The 19,443-nt window shown below is 44.9% G+C and overlaps 1 protein-coding gene across 1 annotated transcript in view; it reads right to left on the bottom strand.

The window, feature by feature from the left end:
* The window catches only part of ABCC4 (ATP binding cassette subfamily C member 4 (PEL blood group)), a 1,378,868-nt gene that overhangs the window by 246,122 nt on the left and 1,113,303 nt on the right, over window positions 1–19,443 (bottom strand). Inside the window, exon 26 of the mRNA XM_069205134.1 lies at window positions 18,303–18,458. Coding sequence (XP_069061235.1) covers window positions 18,303–18,458 — 156 coding nt within the window. The remainder of the gene's footprint in view (window positions 1–18,302; window positions 18,459–19,443) is intronic.

Raw genomic sequence — 19,443 nt, 5'->3', positions numbered from 1 at the left:
TTTCTGTCACCTGACACAGTTTATTATATTGCTATTCAAAATGTAGGTAAACATGTTGGAGCAGAGATGTTAATTAAGAAATTATTAATGACTAAATGTGTGTATATTAATGAGAAAAATGCATAGAGAAATTAATTGTAGAAAATAATGTGCACATTTGAAAATGTGCCCTCGGGGAGTGATCACCATATGTACTAAAGTGACTAAACTATGCAAAATAATGAAAAATATGAGAAAATGTAGTAATATATCATAATGAAATGTGTAACCTCTGTTTTGTATTATTGAGTTAGCTGAACCAGAGGCCTAGTTTCACTGGGCCTTGCTCGCTCTGAACATGGAGAATTTGAACGCCTTGCAAAGGACTGGAAACCGGGGACAGAGACCTTGAACCGCTCAGAGTTCAAATTGCTTAGCTAGAACATTCTGCAATGTACCGACGGACAAGAGATGAAGACAATTTAATACAATTATGTGTAGTGTAGGCTAAATGTACTTTCCCAGGACTTGAACAACAGAGGCACTGACTGGAGAGCCATATGCAACAATTTTGATACCTGAAGAGCTGGATGATGTCCTCATCGCAAGAAGAACCAATCAGCTTTCTGTGAATTGAACCATACGCAAATTAAAAGATCTGGTAAATAAAAACTATAGGTTAGAGTCATATCTGCCGACTGAATGACCAATTAGCAATTAGTGTAATGGACTGGAAGACCCTAATAAAAAGTCATGACAAGGGGCTAAGACTTCCGAATTTTAGAGGAATTTGGGGAGAGATTGATGATGTCAGGAGGCACTGTCCGAGGTGCTGATATTGGGCTCATACTCTGTGAGCCTGATCTATAGCTGACTATTTGATGACCTGAAGACGAAGACTGACTTGTTGCTGATCCATCCTGGATATGTAGCTATGAAAATGTGACTGATGATTTTGTGCCTTTTCTTCAAGGTACCAACTGCACTGTTATAGAGATTCACACTTAGGTAGATTTTTCCAAATTAATGTTTTCTCTAAATTGTTTTCGCATGAAGACCCACATGCTAATGCTAATCTTGGTTAGGTAGGCTGTTAGGGGTGACGTTGACGGTGACAAATGACTGGCAAACTCAACTGCTGAATTACATTATTAATGCTGATATTCATAGCTTATGGTGTTGCTTTGTTGCTTATGTTTTCTTTAAAAGATAACGCTCTTTAACTAATGAATTAATAAAGAGTTGATTTGAATAATGTTTGAACTAACATATGACTTAGAGTTGTAAGCAATAGGGATTAAAACGTATTAACCCTTTCTTGAGTAGTGGTTAATTCTGATTAATATGGTTTAGTATTGTGGTTTCATAGTGTTTTCCTTGATTACTGATGTTAGTGATTGATTCAATAGTCACTGCATGACTAGGAAACTCCAAGCGATTCAAAAGGTTCATCGACCTATACGCGTACCCTTGTGAGTTTACTTACTAAGCACCAGGCGCGCTAGCAAACGTAATATTTCAAAGTGTTACTTGTTCTGATAGGCCTCAGCCCAATACTGAAACCAGCACACAAACACTTGCTGAGGGCGCTGCGTTTAAAAGGCCACAATTGTCTCACTTTTTGCATTGGCACTAATTACAAAACTGTGCTGACTGCAGCGACGGAATAGTGTAAAAGGCATATTTATAAAGCTATTTAGTAGGGTAAAATGAAGATTTCATGTCAATGTGGCAAGAGGTAGGAGTGCAAAACACACAAACCAATGGAACGCAAGCCTCCCATTACCTGCGAAAGAAATGTAATCTACCAGCCTATAGATTATTAAAACTCACAGGGAGCATAATGAAACTTTCACAAAGGAAGGCATACCTAGTAGGTTTCTGTTGAGCAGCACAGGCTTACAAACTATTTTTAATTTGAGACCCGGAAACGTTCACAGAAATAACATTTTAAAAGAGCCCAACGTATCAGTGGTATTCAGTGTGCATTCATCGCATTTTGCTCGGCAAAGCGCTCCTCTCGAATTCCCCGGGCCTGCATTGTGTTACAGAGGCATCTCCAGGTTATCCAATTCTGGAAATCACCTGGCTTTATTTTTGCACGGAGGTGTAGGGGGAGCTGGAAGGGCGGATCTAAAAACTCATAGCCCTTACATGAACTGCTCATCATCCCGCCGCCGCAGAAAAGAGCATTGTGCTTCAACAAAGGGAAACGAATTTAAGTATGTGGAAAATCCTCTTTGGATACGAGTAGGCCACTAACTCCAGTGAGTGGAGCCACTGTGCATTAATGAAGTCGCCAGTGTGCAGAAACAAAAGGCTGCCTGCATTAGGCCTCACTCCAATTGTATTTATTTTCTAGTAATCGCATACCTAGCTCCTTCTCGTTGACTAATGTTCCTGAAAAGGAAAAGCGCAGGGTAATAAAGGGGGGCTTAAAGTAAAATTGCTCCTATTAAATGCGCTTATTATATTTCGGTTCTGCCTAGTAGACTGCAAGAAGTGGTGCCGCTGTGGGCCTACTACTAACATTTTTCGACACAATAAAGGCTTTTATGGTCATACGGCTTCACTTTTAGTCGCACTAAATAAATTACTGGACGAAGGCACTCTTTATTTGTAACAGTGTGCTGCGCCGTAATAAACCTCTCCCTCTTGGGTGTATTCGGGGGGCGATCACGTCGTCCACCGATCAGTCAACAAATTTATTTTGGACTCTTTCTCCGAAAAATATATAAAACAAAATAATGGACTAACGTATTCACACAAAAGAGCATTAACGGTTGTAAACAGGCTCGGGGTGAAAACAAAGTTACACAGTTAAAGTCGTTCAAAAGGTGAAGGTTCCTAAAATAATCGAAGCATTACAATTATTAGAGATTAAATGGAAAATAGACCGGCTTTATATGGCCTTTTGACAATGCAACTACAAGATGTTTACCGCCAGCTTTCTAAGTTTGTATGGCACTGACACAAAAAAAAACACAAACACAATCGTGTTGTGTGGACCAACTACATGCATGGGACAGTTTCAGAAAGATTTCTCTGTGATTACACTTGGAAAATAGAAATACATCGATGTTCCTAGGCTTGTGATCTATTTCCCTGATTGCATCGTAGCCTTAACATAGCGATTCACACCGTTTTGCGGGTGGTCGAATTACCATCTCTGGTAGTTAGCATGCTTCATTGCGGGGAAAGCCCACTTAAAAGAGTGCTGTATTTGTGCTCTGCTTGAGCGACCAGAGAAGTGCTATTTTCTTGTCTAGGGCCGCAGGCTATAAGCGATGTGATGGTAGATGAAGTGTGAAAGTTAGACAAGTAAGTTATGTATCTAGTTAGTAGGCATTTATGAGGAACTCTTTATTGAACCTAATGAAAAGTACCGTAATGATAGCATCGAATAGCAGGGGCTAATGCAATTTCATTAATATTTTCGGTGAATAATATTGCCACGTCTCTCTTACGTCCCTTGATGTTGCTCGACGAGTCTGTGGATCTTTAGAACATATACCGTGGGCTGGAGGTGAGCCAGAATTAGCAGGCCGTGATATAAGAGTTGAACAGAGAAATATTCCTTAGCTTTGTCTCTCTCTGTTGTAAGATGAGATCATTTTTAATTTTTATTCACGTACTCTGAGTTTTTCAAGTCTAAGTTGCAGCATCTGATTGACAATGTCAATGGGTGCCAAAAGGGCCAGGAGTAGTGAGCAGTAGTTGTGTCACATCATTTTTCCCCCTGTTAGGTTTAGGTCATTACAGGAGATTGACTTCTGCTTACTTGGCGGGACTGGACAGATCAAAGTTCTTTTCTTGGGAAGTGGATAGATGCAGGAGCTCTTCAACTCAGGTGGGAAGAATCCAATACCTAGGGAATTGTTAAATATATTATGCCATAGGTTAACTTCTGCAGCTCCGTCTCCAAGCATGGAGATGCTAAGTGTGCAGTACCCTACCCTGCTGCTGTCACAAGATACTCCAGAAGAGGCAGCTTGATCAGAGGACAGATGTTAATGCCCAGGAGTTGTGGGCACCACACATTTCTGGCCCATTCCAGTACCACTAGGATGACCTTGCCCCAGTAGTTCCTGATCATCTTCAGAACTCGGGCAAGAGAGGCAGCAGAGGGAAGGCATACAGCAATCCAGAGTTATACTCTCAAAAGAATGTGTTTCTGAGAAAGACTTGCTCTGGAAATTCCAATGTGCAAAAGTTCTGACATTGCGTTTTCTCGGCGATGGTGAAAAAACTGAACCAGATTTCTCCTCATTGATGAAAGATGCCCTGCGCAACATCCAGGTGCAATCGTCATTTGAGATATGCTAGGGAACTGTTCAAGATATTATGCCATAGATCCCAGCATGTGTGTTTTGAAATATGCTTTTGATGATTTTTGCTTGGGTGTAGCCTCGTAGGGATCTGGATGGGAGCCTTACTTTGATTACATCACTAAAATTTGTCAGAAGTTTGAAGAAAGTTAATAATTTATGGTGCTTTATTTCTTTGGTTCTGCTGAACTTGCTCGTTGTGCGTGAACTGGCTCAAACTAAAAAGTCCTGCAGAACAGAGCAGGCAAAATACTCCTCTCGATGGACTTAACTTTTGAGGCAGCAGTGCTTGTGCATGTATGTACCGACCCTCTCATAGCCGCGTGACAAATTACCAGGACAGGTACCCCGCATACTAGCACAGGTGTAGCAGTTCTGATGGAATTAGGCCACAAGCACGCTGGAGGTTGCTTCTTCTCCAGTGCACTGCAGATCTTTATACAGAGGACAATCCATCCGGAAATGGTCTGCTTTTTCACTCCCTTGTCTTTCTTTGCCAAAGAGCAACCCACAAAGAGTTTATTGTTCACTTAATGTTATCAATATAAAAACTTAATGGCCTTTGAGGTTCAAACAATGGAGTCTCAATTCCTCCTTAAATGGACAAAGTGGGGCAAAGAAAGCCAAAAGAATGATAGCCTGCACAACATGAAATGGAGTGCCCACTTTCAGCAGAAAGGAAGCTTGGATCCTCAACACAAACTTATCTGAGAAGACTGTAGTATATGGTGGATTGGCAGAAACAGCTTGGAACTTGCTCACATGCCTCGCCAGTATTATGGCAATATGAAAGACCATTTTCAGTGTAAGGTGCCTTATTGGACAACTGTGCAGTGGCTCAAAGGTGGTGCTCATCACAAACGTGAGAACTTAAATAAAGAAGGCTGATCTGAAAACCACAAAAAAGCAGACAGCTGCCGATAAATAGCCTACTGCAGTATCTAAAGCAAGTTCATTCAGGACCAGGGACAAAACCAACAAAAAACCTCAGGCAATTTAACTTGTAATAGGTCTTTTTTGAGTGCTGTACAAAGCCAAAATTGATCCGACTGGCATGCACCGATTTTGTGGAGGGATGCCTCGCACTAAAATGACATCAACAACGTGGGAGGAAGGTCAAAGGAGGTCAACTGCTTCTGCTCAATCTCCAAGAATGGAGATGCAAAGTGTGCAGTACCCTATCCCGCTGTTGTGACAGAGGATCCTCATGAAGAGGCAGCCTGATCGGAGGATAGATGCTCCTGCCCAGGAATGGTAGATACCACAGAGGCAGTGGCATGAAGGCACACAGAAATACCCAGCTCCATTTTAGACAGAATGTTTCTCCAAGAGAGAGCTTCCTTGGAAATTCCAAAACTCAAAAGTGCTGACACAGGACATTCTCAGAGTTGGTAAAAAAATTGAACCAGGGCTCTCCCCATTGACGAAAGATGTCCTGCACAACCTCCAGGTGCAACCACCATTGGTGATCTGCTATGGCTGTCCAGCTACTTCCAGAAGTGTAGAGCCTTCTGAAACAGGGCCCAAGACTCTACCACCCTGTTTGTTGAAGTACCACATAGCGATGGCGCAGCCCGGGAGCATCTACACTAGCCTTTGTCTGATGATGGTGAGGAAGGCCTTCAGGGCCTAGGGAATCACCCTCACCTCTAACAAACTAATTGGAGTTGAGCCTCTGCCGGAAACAAGAGCCCCCTGATCTCTATCTCTCCCAGATCTCCTCTCCAGCTCAGAAGCGATGCATCTGTCACCACTGTCAAATTTTGGCAGGATAGGGAGAGGCGTCTGCCACTGAAGTGAATGCTGTACAAGGGCTACCATTACAGATCAGCAGACCTTTTGCAGTTTCCCTCAAACTCTGGATACAATCTGACATATTCCATTGAGGCAGTACCCATTGGACTTGAGGTCCCACTGCAGAGCCTGCATGTGCCATCTGGTATGTTTGACCAGCAAGATGCAGGAGGATAACAATCCCAACAGCCTCAGACTCAAGAACAGAGGCTAAAACATTGGGAATATAGCCCAAATGTTCTGGGATCTCTGCTCTAGGGAAAAGGCACAAAACCATATTGTATCTAGAATATCTCAGATGAATGGAAGCACCTGTGAATGAGCAAGGTGTGACTTTGGCACATTGAAAGTGTACCCCAATGATGTTAAGAGGTTTGTCGTTGTCTAGAGATGGTTTATGTCTGCCTGCCCTCAGCAGCCAGTCGTCGAAGTAAGGGAAGACTGGTACCCTTGACCTCCAAAGGTGTACTGTGACCACTGCCATAACATTTGTGAATACCTGATGGGCACTGGTGAGGCCAAAGGAAGCCAACTGTAAATGCTCCTGGCCTACTCTGAACTGCAGGTAGAGCATGTAGGCTTGAAGGAAATGTATATGGAAACAAGAATCTTTCAGGTCGAACGTCATCATCCACTCTCTGAGGTCTTGGCAGACAGAATATGGACTATAGAGAGCATCTTGAATTTGTCCTTCTGCGGGAAGGTGTTGAGAGGGTGAAGATCTAAAACAGGACAAAGGCCTCCATCCTCTTTGGCACAAGGAAAGTTCCTATCTCCGAGGCCAGAACCATCTGTAGGGCCTCTTTGATCAAACTGGCCTCCATTTCCTCCCCCAAGATGGACAGGTGGTCGCCTGCAGCCACCCTAAGGGTGGTGGAGGGCTTTGGTGTTGGAGATAAATGGGAGATTGTAGCCTGATGTACTATTTTTGAGGACCCACTTGTCCAAAGCGATGGCCTGTCACTCTGGGAGGAAAAATTATGACTTGGGATGCAGCCCCAGCTATTGCCAGTGACTGAGATTAATTCAAGCATTCCATTCATCACCTGGTTGTTTTTGCATTTGCCACCCTAAGTACGCCAGGTATGCCGAGGCGTGGGTCCCGGGCTTACTGTGTCACCGAATTCAAGCTAGCCTGCCTAATGAAGGGAGATACCTCGAAACCGGTCCCAGGATGCTTGAAAAGCTATGGGGGTACCTGCCCTCGGGGCTTCCAAGAAGAGAGAATTTTAAAAGGCGCTGAGGGCATGTGCAGAGTCTTGCACACAAGGGAATGATGAGTTGGGGAAGCAAGAGAATGGCTCTTCAGAGGAGCTGCCAACAGAAGTGGTGGATGACACCACTGGATTTGTGACCACAGAGGAAAGGAGAGACGAGAGAGAATTCACGCTGCAGTTGGCAAGATTAAAAATTGAGGCAGAGGAGGGGAGGGGAGGGCGGAGAGAGAGCCTTGGCAGAAAAGAAATTACTGCTGGCTCATGAACTGAATCTCAAGGCTAGGCAGTCTGAGTCCAGCAGTGATGGTGGTAGCATACGTACAGTACCTGGTGAAGATGGAATGTTAGCATACCCAAGGATTTTGTGTCCAGTTATGTGGTGGGAGATGACACTAACAAGTGGTTTTCTGGTTATGAAGTTGCACTAAAAGCCCATGGAGTTCTGGAAGAGCAATGGGGGGGGGGGTGGTGGGTCTGTGGAAACACATGCCTACACTTGGGAGGAACACACTTCTCACATTAGAGGCTAGGACCAAAACAAGTACACTCCTATGGTAACCATTTTAATTGCCAAATTTGGACTCACCCCTCAGAAGTAATACCAAAGATTCAGGGACAGTAACCAGCTCCCCAACCAGTCCTGGGTAGACTTCATTGATTTTTCCAGTAAAGCACTGAATAGCTAGGTGCGGGCAGCAAAGTCAGTGATTATGTTGGGTTGTACAATTTAATCCTAAAAGGGCATATGCTCAGTATTTGTTTTGTAGAGTTGTGCCAGCACCTAGTTGACAGTAGGCAGACTGATACCAGGAAGCTTGTTGAGGAGGGGCACCTCTGGGCTAGCACCAGATTGTCCAAAAAGGTATCTGGGTGGGGGGACACCCACAAAGGTTTTCAGTGTTCCCAACAGAAGAAATACGAGTGAAAAAAACTTAAAAATAAGGAGTTCTCTAAAGGCCCCCAAAATAATTTCCAAGGGAATAGTGGTAACCAGTTCCAGTCTGATCCTAAGAAGAAAGGGTTCTCTGTACTCCAATGTGCAGTGTGCTCCAAGTATAGACAAGCTAAACGTGCCTCCAAATGTCCAAAGGGGGCACAGCCCCCCACTGGTGGGTAGACTCCTGGGTTGGCTAGTGTAGCGCTCTGGGAGAAAGTAGTCCCAGATAGCATTGGGGAGTAGACAGAGGTAACCCTAGTGCCCCTGAGGGGGGCAGATATGGTGCCAAAAACCCATATGCCTGCCAATACTTTTAAGTATAGGCAGTGGGTCACCATTAATGGGCAGCAGATGAAGGCTCGGCGTGACACAGGAGCCAGCATGACTACTGTCAAGGGTCAGCTGGTGTCGGCAGAGGAGGTACTACCGGACACGTTCCACCAAGTCATAGTCGCTGACAATCGTGACAGCCATCCACCGGTGGCTCTGGTTCCCTTTGAGTGGGGAGGTGGGGTTCTGGTACTCTAAAAGTAACTGTGAGTCCTGCCATGCCTGTAGATTGTCTGTTAGGCAATATCCTAGAGCACAGTTCCTGGAGGGAGGTATAGCTCAGGTTTCACTTGGAGATGATGGGATTGGCTGAGTGGGTCTGTATGACCACACAGTCAATGGCTACCCTGGAGGGAAGTCAAGGGCGTCTGGAGCCTGGAATAATGGCCCAGACAGCTGCCAAGGAGAGGGACAAGTGGTGCGGGAAACTGGTCCCACAAGTACCCATGGTGGAGGTTGATGGGGTCCCTGAGGAGCAGGCCCCTGAACTAACCGGGTGGAACACTGCCACCCCAGATGACCTACCTGAGCTTGCTGGCTGGCAAGATGAGGGTGGGCCCACCAGGGAGAAATTCTACAAAGCGCAGAAAGAGTGTCCCACCCTTGAGGGCTTGAGGCAACAGGCCTCAGCTCATGCAGCGGGTGAAGCCTCTGGGGATCACCTAATTTACTGGGAGAATGATCCCTGATATAGTGAGCCTAAGGCTCCGGGCACTGGGGCAGCACATGTGCTGGTGGTCCCGCAGTGTTACCGGGCCTTCCTACTGGGTTTGGCTCATGACATACCCCTGGCAGGACATTTAAGGCAAGACAAGACATTTGCCAAGCTTGTCACCCACTTATATTGGCCCCAAATGAAGACAGCCTCAAATACTTTCTGCAGGTCCTGTCCCACCTGCCAGGACAGTGGGAAGTCAGGGAAAAAGCTGAATGCTCCCCTGCTCCCACTCCCCATCATTGGCACCCCCTTTGGAAGGGTGGGCATCAACATCATTGGTCCATTGGACCCCAGGATGCCCTTAGCAACAGGTTTATCTTGGTCTTGGTGGACCATGCCACAAGCTACCCAGAGGCAGTCCCTCTAAGGACAGTGACTGCACCTGTTGTGACCAGGACCTGATGGGGATCTTTACCTATGTGGGGTTCCCCAAAGAGATAGTGTCTGAGATAGGCACTAACTTCATGTCCGTGTACATGAAGTCCATGTGGGATGCGTGTGGTGTAAACTACAGGTTCACCACACCCTATCACCCTCAATCCAACGGTTTAGTTGAGATATTCAACAAGACCTTGAAGGGCCTGATTACAGGCCTACCTGAGGCCATGAGGCATAAGTGGGACACCCTCTTACCATGCCTTCTCTTTCCTTACAGAGAGGTGCCAAAGAAGGGGGTAGGGTTTAGCCCCTTTGAGCTTCTCTATGGCTACCCTGTGAGGGGGCCTCTAAGCATCGTCAAGGAGGGGTGGGAGAAAGCTCCCAGGAAACCCTACAGGATGTGGTGATCTAAATGTTTCCCCTCTGCAACCAGATGCACCGCTTCTGGAAGAAAGCTAAAAGCGATCTTGAGGCCAGTCAAGAGGTAATGAAATGCTGGTGTGACCAAAAGGCCACTCTGGTGGAGTTTCAACCTGGTGACAAAGTATGGGTCATGGAACCAGTAGAGCCCAGAGCTCTCCAGGATCACAGGACTGGCCCATTTGAAATTAAGGAGCATGAGGGGGAGGCCAATTACTTAGTGGACCCCCTAAAGGTGCTCAATAGAAACAGACTAAAACCTCACTTTGGGAGGTCTGAAGTCAGCATGCTCCTTATGACAGATGAGGGTGTGGAGGAGGAGAGTGAACCTCTCCCTTGCCTCCTCTGTGCACAAGAACGTGATGGGTAAGTGGAGGGTGTCAACCTCTCTGACTCCCTGAACGTTGACCAGCAAAGTGACTGTTACTAGTTACGGGGACAGTTTTCCTCCCTGTTTTCCCTCTCCACTGGACTCACACATCTGTGCGTCCATGATCTTGCAAAGGAGACAGCCACACTGTAGAGAACAAAATTTACAGGTTGTCAGACAGGGTGAAGGCCAGCGTCAAGTAGGAAGTCACAAAGATACAAGCTTTAGGGGTGATTGAAACCTCTAGCAGTCCCTCAGCCAGCCCAGTGGTACTGGTATCAAAGGCTGCCCCACCGGGTGCCAAACCAGAACTTCGGTTTTGTGTTGAATACCGAGGTCTCAGTTCAGTCACCAAAACTGACGCACACCCCATCCCCAGAGCTGATGAACTGATTAACAGGCTAGGCTCTGCCAAATTCCTCAGTACCTTTGATTTGATATCAGGGTACTGGCAGATCGCCTTGACTGAGGAGGCAAAAGAGAGGTCAGCATTCTCAACCCCTGAGGGTCATTACCAGTTCCGGGTGATGCCCTTTGGCTTGAAGAATTCCCCTGCTACCTTCCAACAATGGGTCAACAGGGTCCTAGCGGGTAAAGAAGCATTCTGTGCCACCTACTTAGACGACATTGCCGTCTACAAAGCAAGCTGGGAGGAACACCTGCTTCATCTCCAAGAGGTGCTCCAGGCCCTGCAACAGGCAGGACTGACAATCAAGGCCAGTAAATGCCAGATTGGGAAGGGTTCCGTGGTATATTTGGGACACCTGGTAGGTGGTGGCAAGGTGCAGCCCCTCCAGGCCAAGACTGAAACAATCATGGGTTGGCAACCACCTAAAACCCAAACTGAAGTGAGAGCCTTTTTAGGCCTCACTGGTTACTACCAAAGAGTTGTTAAGGGATATAGCACCATAGTGGCCCCCTTAACTGAGCTGACTTCTAAAAAAAAGCCCAGTTTGTTGAACTGGACAGAGGCTTGCCAGAAAGCCTTTGAATCCCTCAAGAAAGCCATGTGCACAGCACCTGTGCTCAGGGCCCCTGATTACTCCAAGGAATTCATAGTACAGGCGGAGCTTCAGAGCATGGCATAGGGGCAGTCTTAGCACAACTGAATGAAGAGGGCATAGACCAACCAGTAGCTCTCATTAGTAGGAGGTTACTTCCACGGGAACAGAAGTGAAGTGCCACTGAAAGAGAAGCATTTGCTGTGGTCTGGGCACTGAAGAAGCTGAGACCATACCTCTTAGGGACTCACTTCCCGGTTCAAACAGACCAGAGGCCCCTCAGATGGATCATGCAAATGAGGGATAAAAATCCTAAACTCTTGAGGTGGTGTATCTCCCTACAGGGTATGGACTTTCTGGTGGAGCATCGCCCGGGGACTGACCACGCCAATGTTGATGTTCTCTCCAGATTCTTCCGCCATAGTGATGAGAGCTCCCAAGGGGTTAGGTAGCTCTCCCCACTTTCAGCTGGGGGGGACCCATGTTAGACCTAACAGCCTTAGGATGGTCACCCCCAACTTTTTGCCTGCCTTCCTCCATTTTTCTGACCCCGTTTTTGATGGTTTTAGGACTCTGCACACTTTACCACTGCTGACCCAATGCTAAAGTGCATATGCTCTCTCCCTTAAACATGTTAACATTGGTCCTTACCCATTTGGCATATTTAACTTACCTGTAAGTCCCTAGTAAAGTGCACTAAATGTGCCCAGGGCCTGTAAATTAAATGCTACTAGTGGGTCTGCAGCACTAATTGTGCCACCCACATAAGTAGCCCCTTAACCATGTCTCAGACCTGCCATTGCAAGGCCTGTGTGTGCAGTTTCACTGCCACTTCAACGCGGCATTTAAAACTACGTGCCAAGCCTTAAACTCCTCTTTTTCAACATATGTCATCACTAAGGTAGGCCGTAGGTAACCCATAGGGCAGGGTGCTATTTAGGTAAACAGCAGTGTTTTACATGTCTTGTTAGTGAAAAACTCATACATTTGTTTTCCACTACTGTGAGGCCTGTTCCTCTCACAGACCAGCATTAGAACTGCCCTCTTATAATTTTGAGTGGTAGATTCTGATCTGCAAGTAGTGCCCCTGTCATGTTTAGTATGGTCAGAATGATAACAAAAAATCCAGCTTACTGGTGAAGTTGGATTTAATATTAACATTTCTGAAATGCCACTTTTAGAAAGTGGGCATTTCTCTGCACTTACTGCCATCTGCATCTTACAGTCTGTCTCCAATCCACATCTGGTCTGTTCTGGTTGACAGCCCCCGTTGTTCATTCCACCAAGACAGCTATAAACACAGGAACCTCAGCCACATCTGCATTCATCTGCATACTGAATGGGTCTCTCTGGGCAGGAAGGGTGGAGGGGCTCCCTCTTACACTTCAAAGGCATTTCTAGGTATATAAACTGGGTCTCTGACACCACCAAATCAGACACATCTGGATCTACACCTGAACTCTGTCTGAGGAAATGCCTGTTCGCCCAAAGGACTCATCTGGACTGCTTTGTAGAGAAGGACTGCTGCCTGCCGTTGCCCTGCTGTTGCTGATCTCTGACTTTGCTGGAAGGACTCTGCTTTCCTCAAAAGTGCTCTCCAAGGGCTTGGATTGAGCTTGCCTCCTGTTCTGAAGTTTTAGGGCCAACAAAGACTTCACAAGCTAGTGTTTAGCTAGTTTTTTTACTCTGGCAATGCCAGGAACAACTTCAGCGACGCCAGCACTGATGCCGCAGCTGCTCCCACCCCGTGGATCTCGCTGCACACAACAACCACGGCCTGCATAGCAAGTCCAATGTTATTGCGACAGCGCTGATGTCATGCAGTGTGATCACAGCACTGCGAAGTCGACTCATCAAGTCTTGACCAACCGGATTCATCAACCCCACCGGGTCTCAAGGAACTGATGCCTTGCCACGCCGCTGCACCAGCTCCCCTGGCAACCAGACGAACCGATGCCTCACCTCCCCTGCCTTGAAGTACGGAACCGACACCTCACCTCCCCAGACACCGTAAGGGACTGACACCACACCGGCTCCAGCAACGCTTCACCTCCACGACTGCGTGCAACGTCTTTGTTTCTTCGTTTTCAAAGGTGCTCTGTCTGGGTGTCCGTGCAACCCCATGACTGACCACTGTGGCGTTGGATTATTGGAAATGACTCCGTCAGCAACGCCGTGATAGCCCCAGTCGGAGCTATTGAGCTTCTAAGCACTTTAGTGGGATCTAATCTTTAAAAATTCATATCTTTGCTTGTGTACCTTGGCTTTTCATTGTTTTGATCTTATTTTATTCAGATAAATATTACCTATTTTTCTAAACCTGTGTGATTTATTTCTGTGGTGTCTTCACTGTGTTACTGTATGAGTTATTGCACAAATACTAAAGCCGGCCTGCTCTGTGCCAAGCTACCAGAGGGGGAGCAAAGGATAATTTGGGTTGCGTTGTGACTTACCCTGACTAGGACTGTGGTCTTTACTTAGACAAAGGTGTATACTTCTGCCAACCAGAGACCCAATTTCTAACAGTGGTCATCCTGGACAGCTTGGGTTAGGGTCACCCATTGGTCATCCGGAACTGCGGGTAAACCCTGACCTACCATACCCCTTAGGACATGGAACCTGCTGCTTTTAAAACTGCTGACATTTACCATGCACATAGCAAGGCTCATAGAGGAAAAAATACCCTTGCCAAATGTTTCTACTCTTGTTGACTAACAATGAGGTGGACTGGTAGGGAAGGCACTAGAATTTACTTTATTGGTAGACAACTGTATCACCAAGGTTTTTGGCATGGGATGTTAAGAAAGGCTGGGTCATCTCATGCTGGACGATGACACTGAACAACCTGCCTATTGACTGGTGGCCCTGAACATGGTTTCACCCAACTGCTCAAAAGGGTGTCAACGGGGGCCTCATTAAACGGCAGTAGACATTATGCATGGGCTTGACTAGGCTGGAGTACCTCTATTAGAACTTTAGTCTTCACTTCCATTGTTGGAAGTTGTAGGTCTACTGGAGGCGCTTTCTTCAATAGCAGGAGGAAACACAACAGCAGCATCTGGAGAAGTACCCAGGTCACTTGCATTTTTCATTTCTTCATACATCACCATTTTCCTAAATATATTGGGGGACAAAATCAGTCCCTTCAAGAAAATTGTCATTGTCTGAGTCAGTGCCAAACTGAGTGTGCAAAGTTTGGGACCTGCCATGTGGTAAGAGCAAAGAGTTAGAATCGGAAAAATTGCCTGTTGGTTGCGTTCCAGTGTGAGCCATATGAGGCCTCAGTCAGGATTCTGGTGGATTCTGCTCAGAGTCAGATAGATAAACCTTTTGCCGGGCTCAGACCTACATTTTTTATGTATATAAGTCACCCATAGGGCAGGCCCAAAACAGCCCACAGGGCAGGCTCCAATGTATATAAAAAGTAGGAAATTTAATTTTAGGTTTTACATGTCCTGGTCGTGAAAAACTCTTAAATTCGTTTTTCACTACTGCAAGACATGCCCCTCCCATAGGATAACATTGGAGATACCTTATTATATTCAATAAGCTGCAACTTCCAAATGGTAACAGGTAACTGTTTTATGTTTGCTGTCGTTGGAATCAAAATTGAAAATCCTAATTTATGGTTATATTGGATTTTTGGTTACAATTTTAAAAATGCCACTTTTAGAAAGTTGTCATTTTTCTGCCATCTAGTCCCTGCAGCCTGACTCTGGGCCACGTGACTGACTATAGTTTACAGTTGTTCTTTGTGTATTCCTCCTAGACAGCCACACACAATGGAGAGCTTAGGTGTGCTTGGATGGGCAATCCCTAGCAGGATGAGAGGGCGATGTTAGGCATAGCCTCACTTACACCCGAGTAGGATGTAGCCTTCTTCATACAAAGGGCTGCATACCCCCTGTAGTTAGTCTGGAGCCAGGGCAGGGGAGACAGAAAACCTGTGCACTTCAAAGGGGAACCTTTAGAAGCTTCTCCCACTTCAAATGAGGCCATAGGTATAAATATTGGATTTCAGAGACCAACTTCTCAGTATTCTTCTGGTTCCTGTGGAAAACTCTGTCAAGAAGGGCTGCTGTGTTGCTGAAAGACTGCCACTCTGCTGTACTGCTGCCCAAAAGGACTGCTGCCTGCTGTGCTGACCTGCTGACCTCTAGCTTGGGTGAGAAGGACTGGACCTGCAACTTGTACCTAGGGCCCCAGGAGTGACTCCAAGGGCTAGTCTTTGTAACCAGCATCTAGACTCTGCAAGTGTGAGTTCTACCCTGCCAAGTGGTGCCACCCTAATCCTGTACCCTTGGAAGTGGGCCTGAAGGTGCCCTGTCAGCCCATCTGTGGAACCAGGAGAACTGATGCATCACCTCTCCTGTGAGGATTCTTTCCGTGCAAGGACTCTGCACCAAGCTTGCACCCTCATCGAAACTGCTGCCGCATATCCCAAGGCAAGCCACGCAGTCTCTTCAGAACCAGCTAGGGCACGTCGCATCCTCGTCAATTGCCTACTCAAAGAAAAACAGGACATTGCATTTCTAACACGGATCTTGCATTGCCTCAGTTGTCGACACATCCTCGATGCAGGACCGCGCATTGCTCTGCACCCAGGATTTAAGGTACTCTTGTTCTGTGGGCCTAACCAGGTCCATGTAACCAACCCACACTCCATCGAGGTTGGTCTGAACTTGTGTGACTTTGTCCTGCTCTGGCACAACCAGATAACCACAGTTGGCACTGGATGTTGTGGTGCAATTTTCACATACATTTTTAAAATTGCATCTCTGGTTCTACTGGTTAAATTTTTTTTATTCTGAGATTGTTGTGTTTATACAAATTTACTCTATTCGTCTAATCTAGTGTGGGATCCTTTTTGTGTAGTGTTTTAACTTTGTTACCTTTTGAAGTGTTGTACATATACTTTACACATTGCCTCTAAGTTAAGCCTGACTGTTCTGTGCCAAGCTACCAGAGGGTTGAGCACAGGTTAGTTTAGGGTTTGCTTGTAACTTCACCCTGACAAGTATTGTGGTTGCTGCTTAAGAAGGGTTTCACCTCCCCCAACCCCAACCCCAACCAGTAACCCAATTTCTTAAAATAGGACTGTGGCCACTGTGCACTTTCACGAGGAACAACACTGCTCTCTACTTATCCTGAAATTGAATACTTTGTCGCTTGCCCAGAAAGTACTGAGAACAATCAAGTTATATGATTAAAACTGTTTATTTTGGGAAAAATCAATCATGTGATTCATGATGCCGGGAGGGAAGATGACTGTGAGAACTCACTTACATACACATTTTAACCCCCAAAGCCAGTAAGCCCTTGCCTAAGCATCAAATGAACATATGAACGTATGAACTGGAATGTTACTATCATATTGTACAATAAATGCACCATAAACTGTTGCAAGATAAAAAAAAAAAATGCATGTAAGCTAATCACTGATTGCAAGAGACAACAATATGGCGTAAGAAACATGGACATTATATGCAAACTGGGGTGCCAAAGTGGCAAGTAAGGCAAATATATGTAACAGTAATGCTCCTGTGATATTACCTTCTTTATAATTACTTCCCCATACTTTCTTCACTCTACCACTGCCTTAACATGATCTAACATCCCTTTGTCCGATGTTATTTTCTTTTTTTGTATACAATTTCTGCACTATGTAATAAGGTGGAGAAGAGTAAGCAGTGAATTAATGGAGTCTACATTATTGCAATGGGATCTACTTCTTCTTATTATATATGCACCACCATTTTTTTAATTTCTGCCCTCACCATTGAAGAGATCTAAGTCCCTCTTGCCATGCCCTAAATATCAAAATAGTCCCAAAATGTAAAATACAATTAAAAATAAAGAATGATATGAATCCATTTTGCACTTCTGCAGGTACTTCCTTTCAAGATGCCCTCTGACCCTGAGATTTTGGGCTTAGAAGTGGAAATATTAAGATTGTCCCCTGTACAGCGCATCATCTTCAGGGTCACTTTCCAAATATATTGCTTCGCTTGTTCTGCTGTAAAGTGAAGAGACAATAAACCATATAACAGAAAGCAAGCTGTGCATGCACAAATGTGAGACAGATCTCTGCCACAGTTTGGGTAGATAGGTGTTTTAAAGAGCTGAGGATTTGAAGCAGCAGTGTTTTACCACCTTAGAAAGTAGTACCTGTATTTTGTCAAAGGAACTTTAAAGGTATGTGCTGCTTTTGCTGGAGACACAGCAGCATTTGTTAACATCTTTAAAGTAAAAGAGTATATCGCAAAGTAACAAACATAAATCAACTTAGCAGACTTTAGATGTAACAGAAGCAACACAACAAAACATTCAAAACAGAATACAACATTTATGAAACAGTGGCAAAAGCTGCTTGAACTGAGCATTGCATTACTTACCACCTTGGACATTGATTAGAGCCCTTTAAAAACAATTTGTGATCCGGACCAATATCTTTTGATAGCTAGTTTTGAGAGGGAGTAGCCTTCATGCCTAAGAAGGCTGTAGGACATCATCTGATGAAAAACTGTCTTTCAGCCTTACACAACCATCCATTTCTGGAATTTATTTTTGCTTAGAGTTTTAGATGGATATGTGAGCAGTCAACTGTAGGAGCATACGGAATTGATGGGAAATACGGTGGAGAGAAAAAAAACTGGTAGGTATTTGCTCCGACAGAGGCAAACCCCTTAATGTGTTATCTGAGGTAAACCTTTTGTAAAAGTGGCATTGATCTTTTAAATCATGTCAAACTATTGAAGAAAAAACCTTAGAACAACATCTCCTAAAACAGTACAAGCTTATAAAGGCAAGTAAATAAACTGACTTATTACCTGAGGTATGATCAAAATTTTTTTCCGCAAGTCATGAAGTCCAAGTTCTGATGTCAGAACTTTATCTATCCAAATTTTCCCTTCAGGTTCAGCAAGTCGAAAAAGGGCCGACATCAGAGAGCTTTTACCAGCACCTGTTCTTCCCACAATTCCAACCTGCAAAATTGAACACGTTCACTATTAACTAAGGAACTGTGAAATATAAATCTATCATATTAAAAAAGAAGCAAATAGTTAGAAGGATGTGGTATCATTTACCTAAAAAAGCACAAGTAGTAGCAACTGTCATCTTTCAAAAAAATTCATGTTCGATAAACCAAGAAATAATGAATAAATGAAATTACCATCAATTTAATTAAAAAAAATAGTGGGTATTGCTGCTGAATTTTCAGAAAAGCTAAATCAGTATTTTACTATCTGATGTGGTTGTTGTCTAATGGACCTAAGCAGTGCTAGGGTGCAAGAAAAGCTGCAGAGGCTTTTGGAAAGGAAAGAAAAATTGAGTGAAGGTCAATTAAAACAATAGCAGTAGCTTTAGCAGAGGGGGTACACAATGAATACCAAATGAATCATGATGAAAACAAAGTTAGGGATGAAATTAAAGTGGTGAGCCAAGGTATCCACCAACAAGGGAAGAATGGAAAAGTGGAGATAAAGTAAATTATCCATATCAAACAATGATACAAATGTAACTGACATTGAAGAAGTTAAAAAATGATATGGAAGGTATTTATTGAAACACCATGAGCAGAAGAAAAATGGGAATAAATATCATCCAGTTAAAGAAATCATTGTATGATCATATTGCTGTATACCTCAAGAGGACATAATTAAATATGGGGTGACAAAATCAAACATCACGGTCCTCAACTGCTCAACTAAAGCAATACTGCCCAGGTCACCCAAGCTCCACGAGGAACGCCCGAGTTACCACCCGGCAGAAAACCTATCCCCTCTTGGTAAACATGATTGACTCACAGCCCCACCTAAAATCTATGCAGGCAAACCTTGCAACCTTCCAACATCCATCACCCCCAGATCCTCCTTTTACCCCACCACTGTCTGTCCATGTATTCACCCCCCTACCCATGATACCGCGACCATTTCCGGCTCACCGAGCAATCATGACAACGATGCTCCA

Source organism: Pleurodeles waltl, chromosome 8, assembly GCF_031143425.1.
Source record: "Pleurodeles waltl isolate 20211129_DDA chromosome 8, aPleWal1.hap1.20221129, whole genome shotgun sequence".
Lineage (NCBI taxonomy): Eukaryota > Metazoa > Chordata > Amphibia > Caudata > Salamandridae > Pleurodeles > Pleurodeles waltl.
Note: the sequence above shows the minus strand (reverse complement) of the source record. Positions and strands in the feature narration are given on the sequence as shown.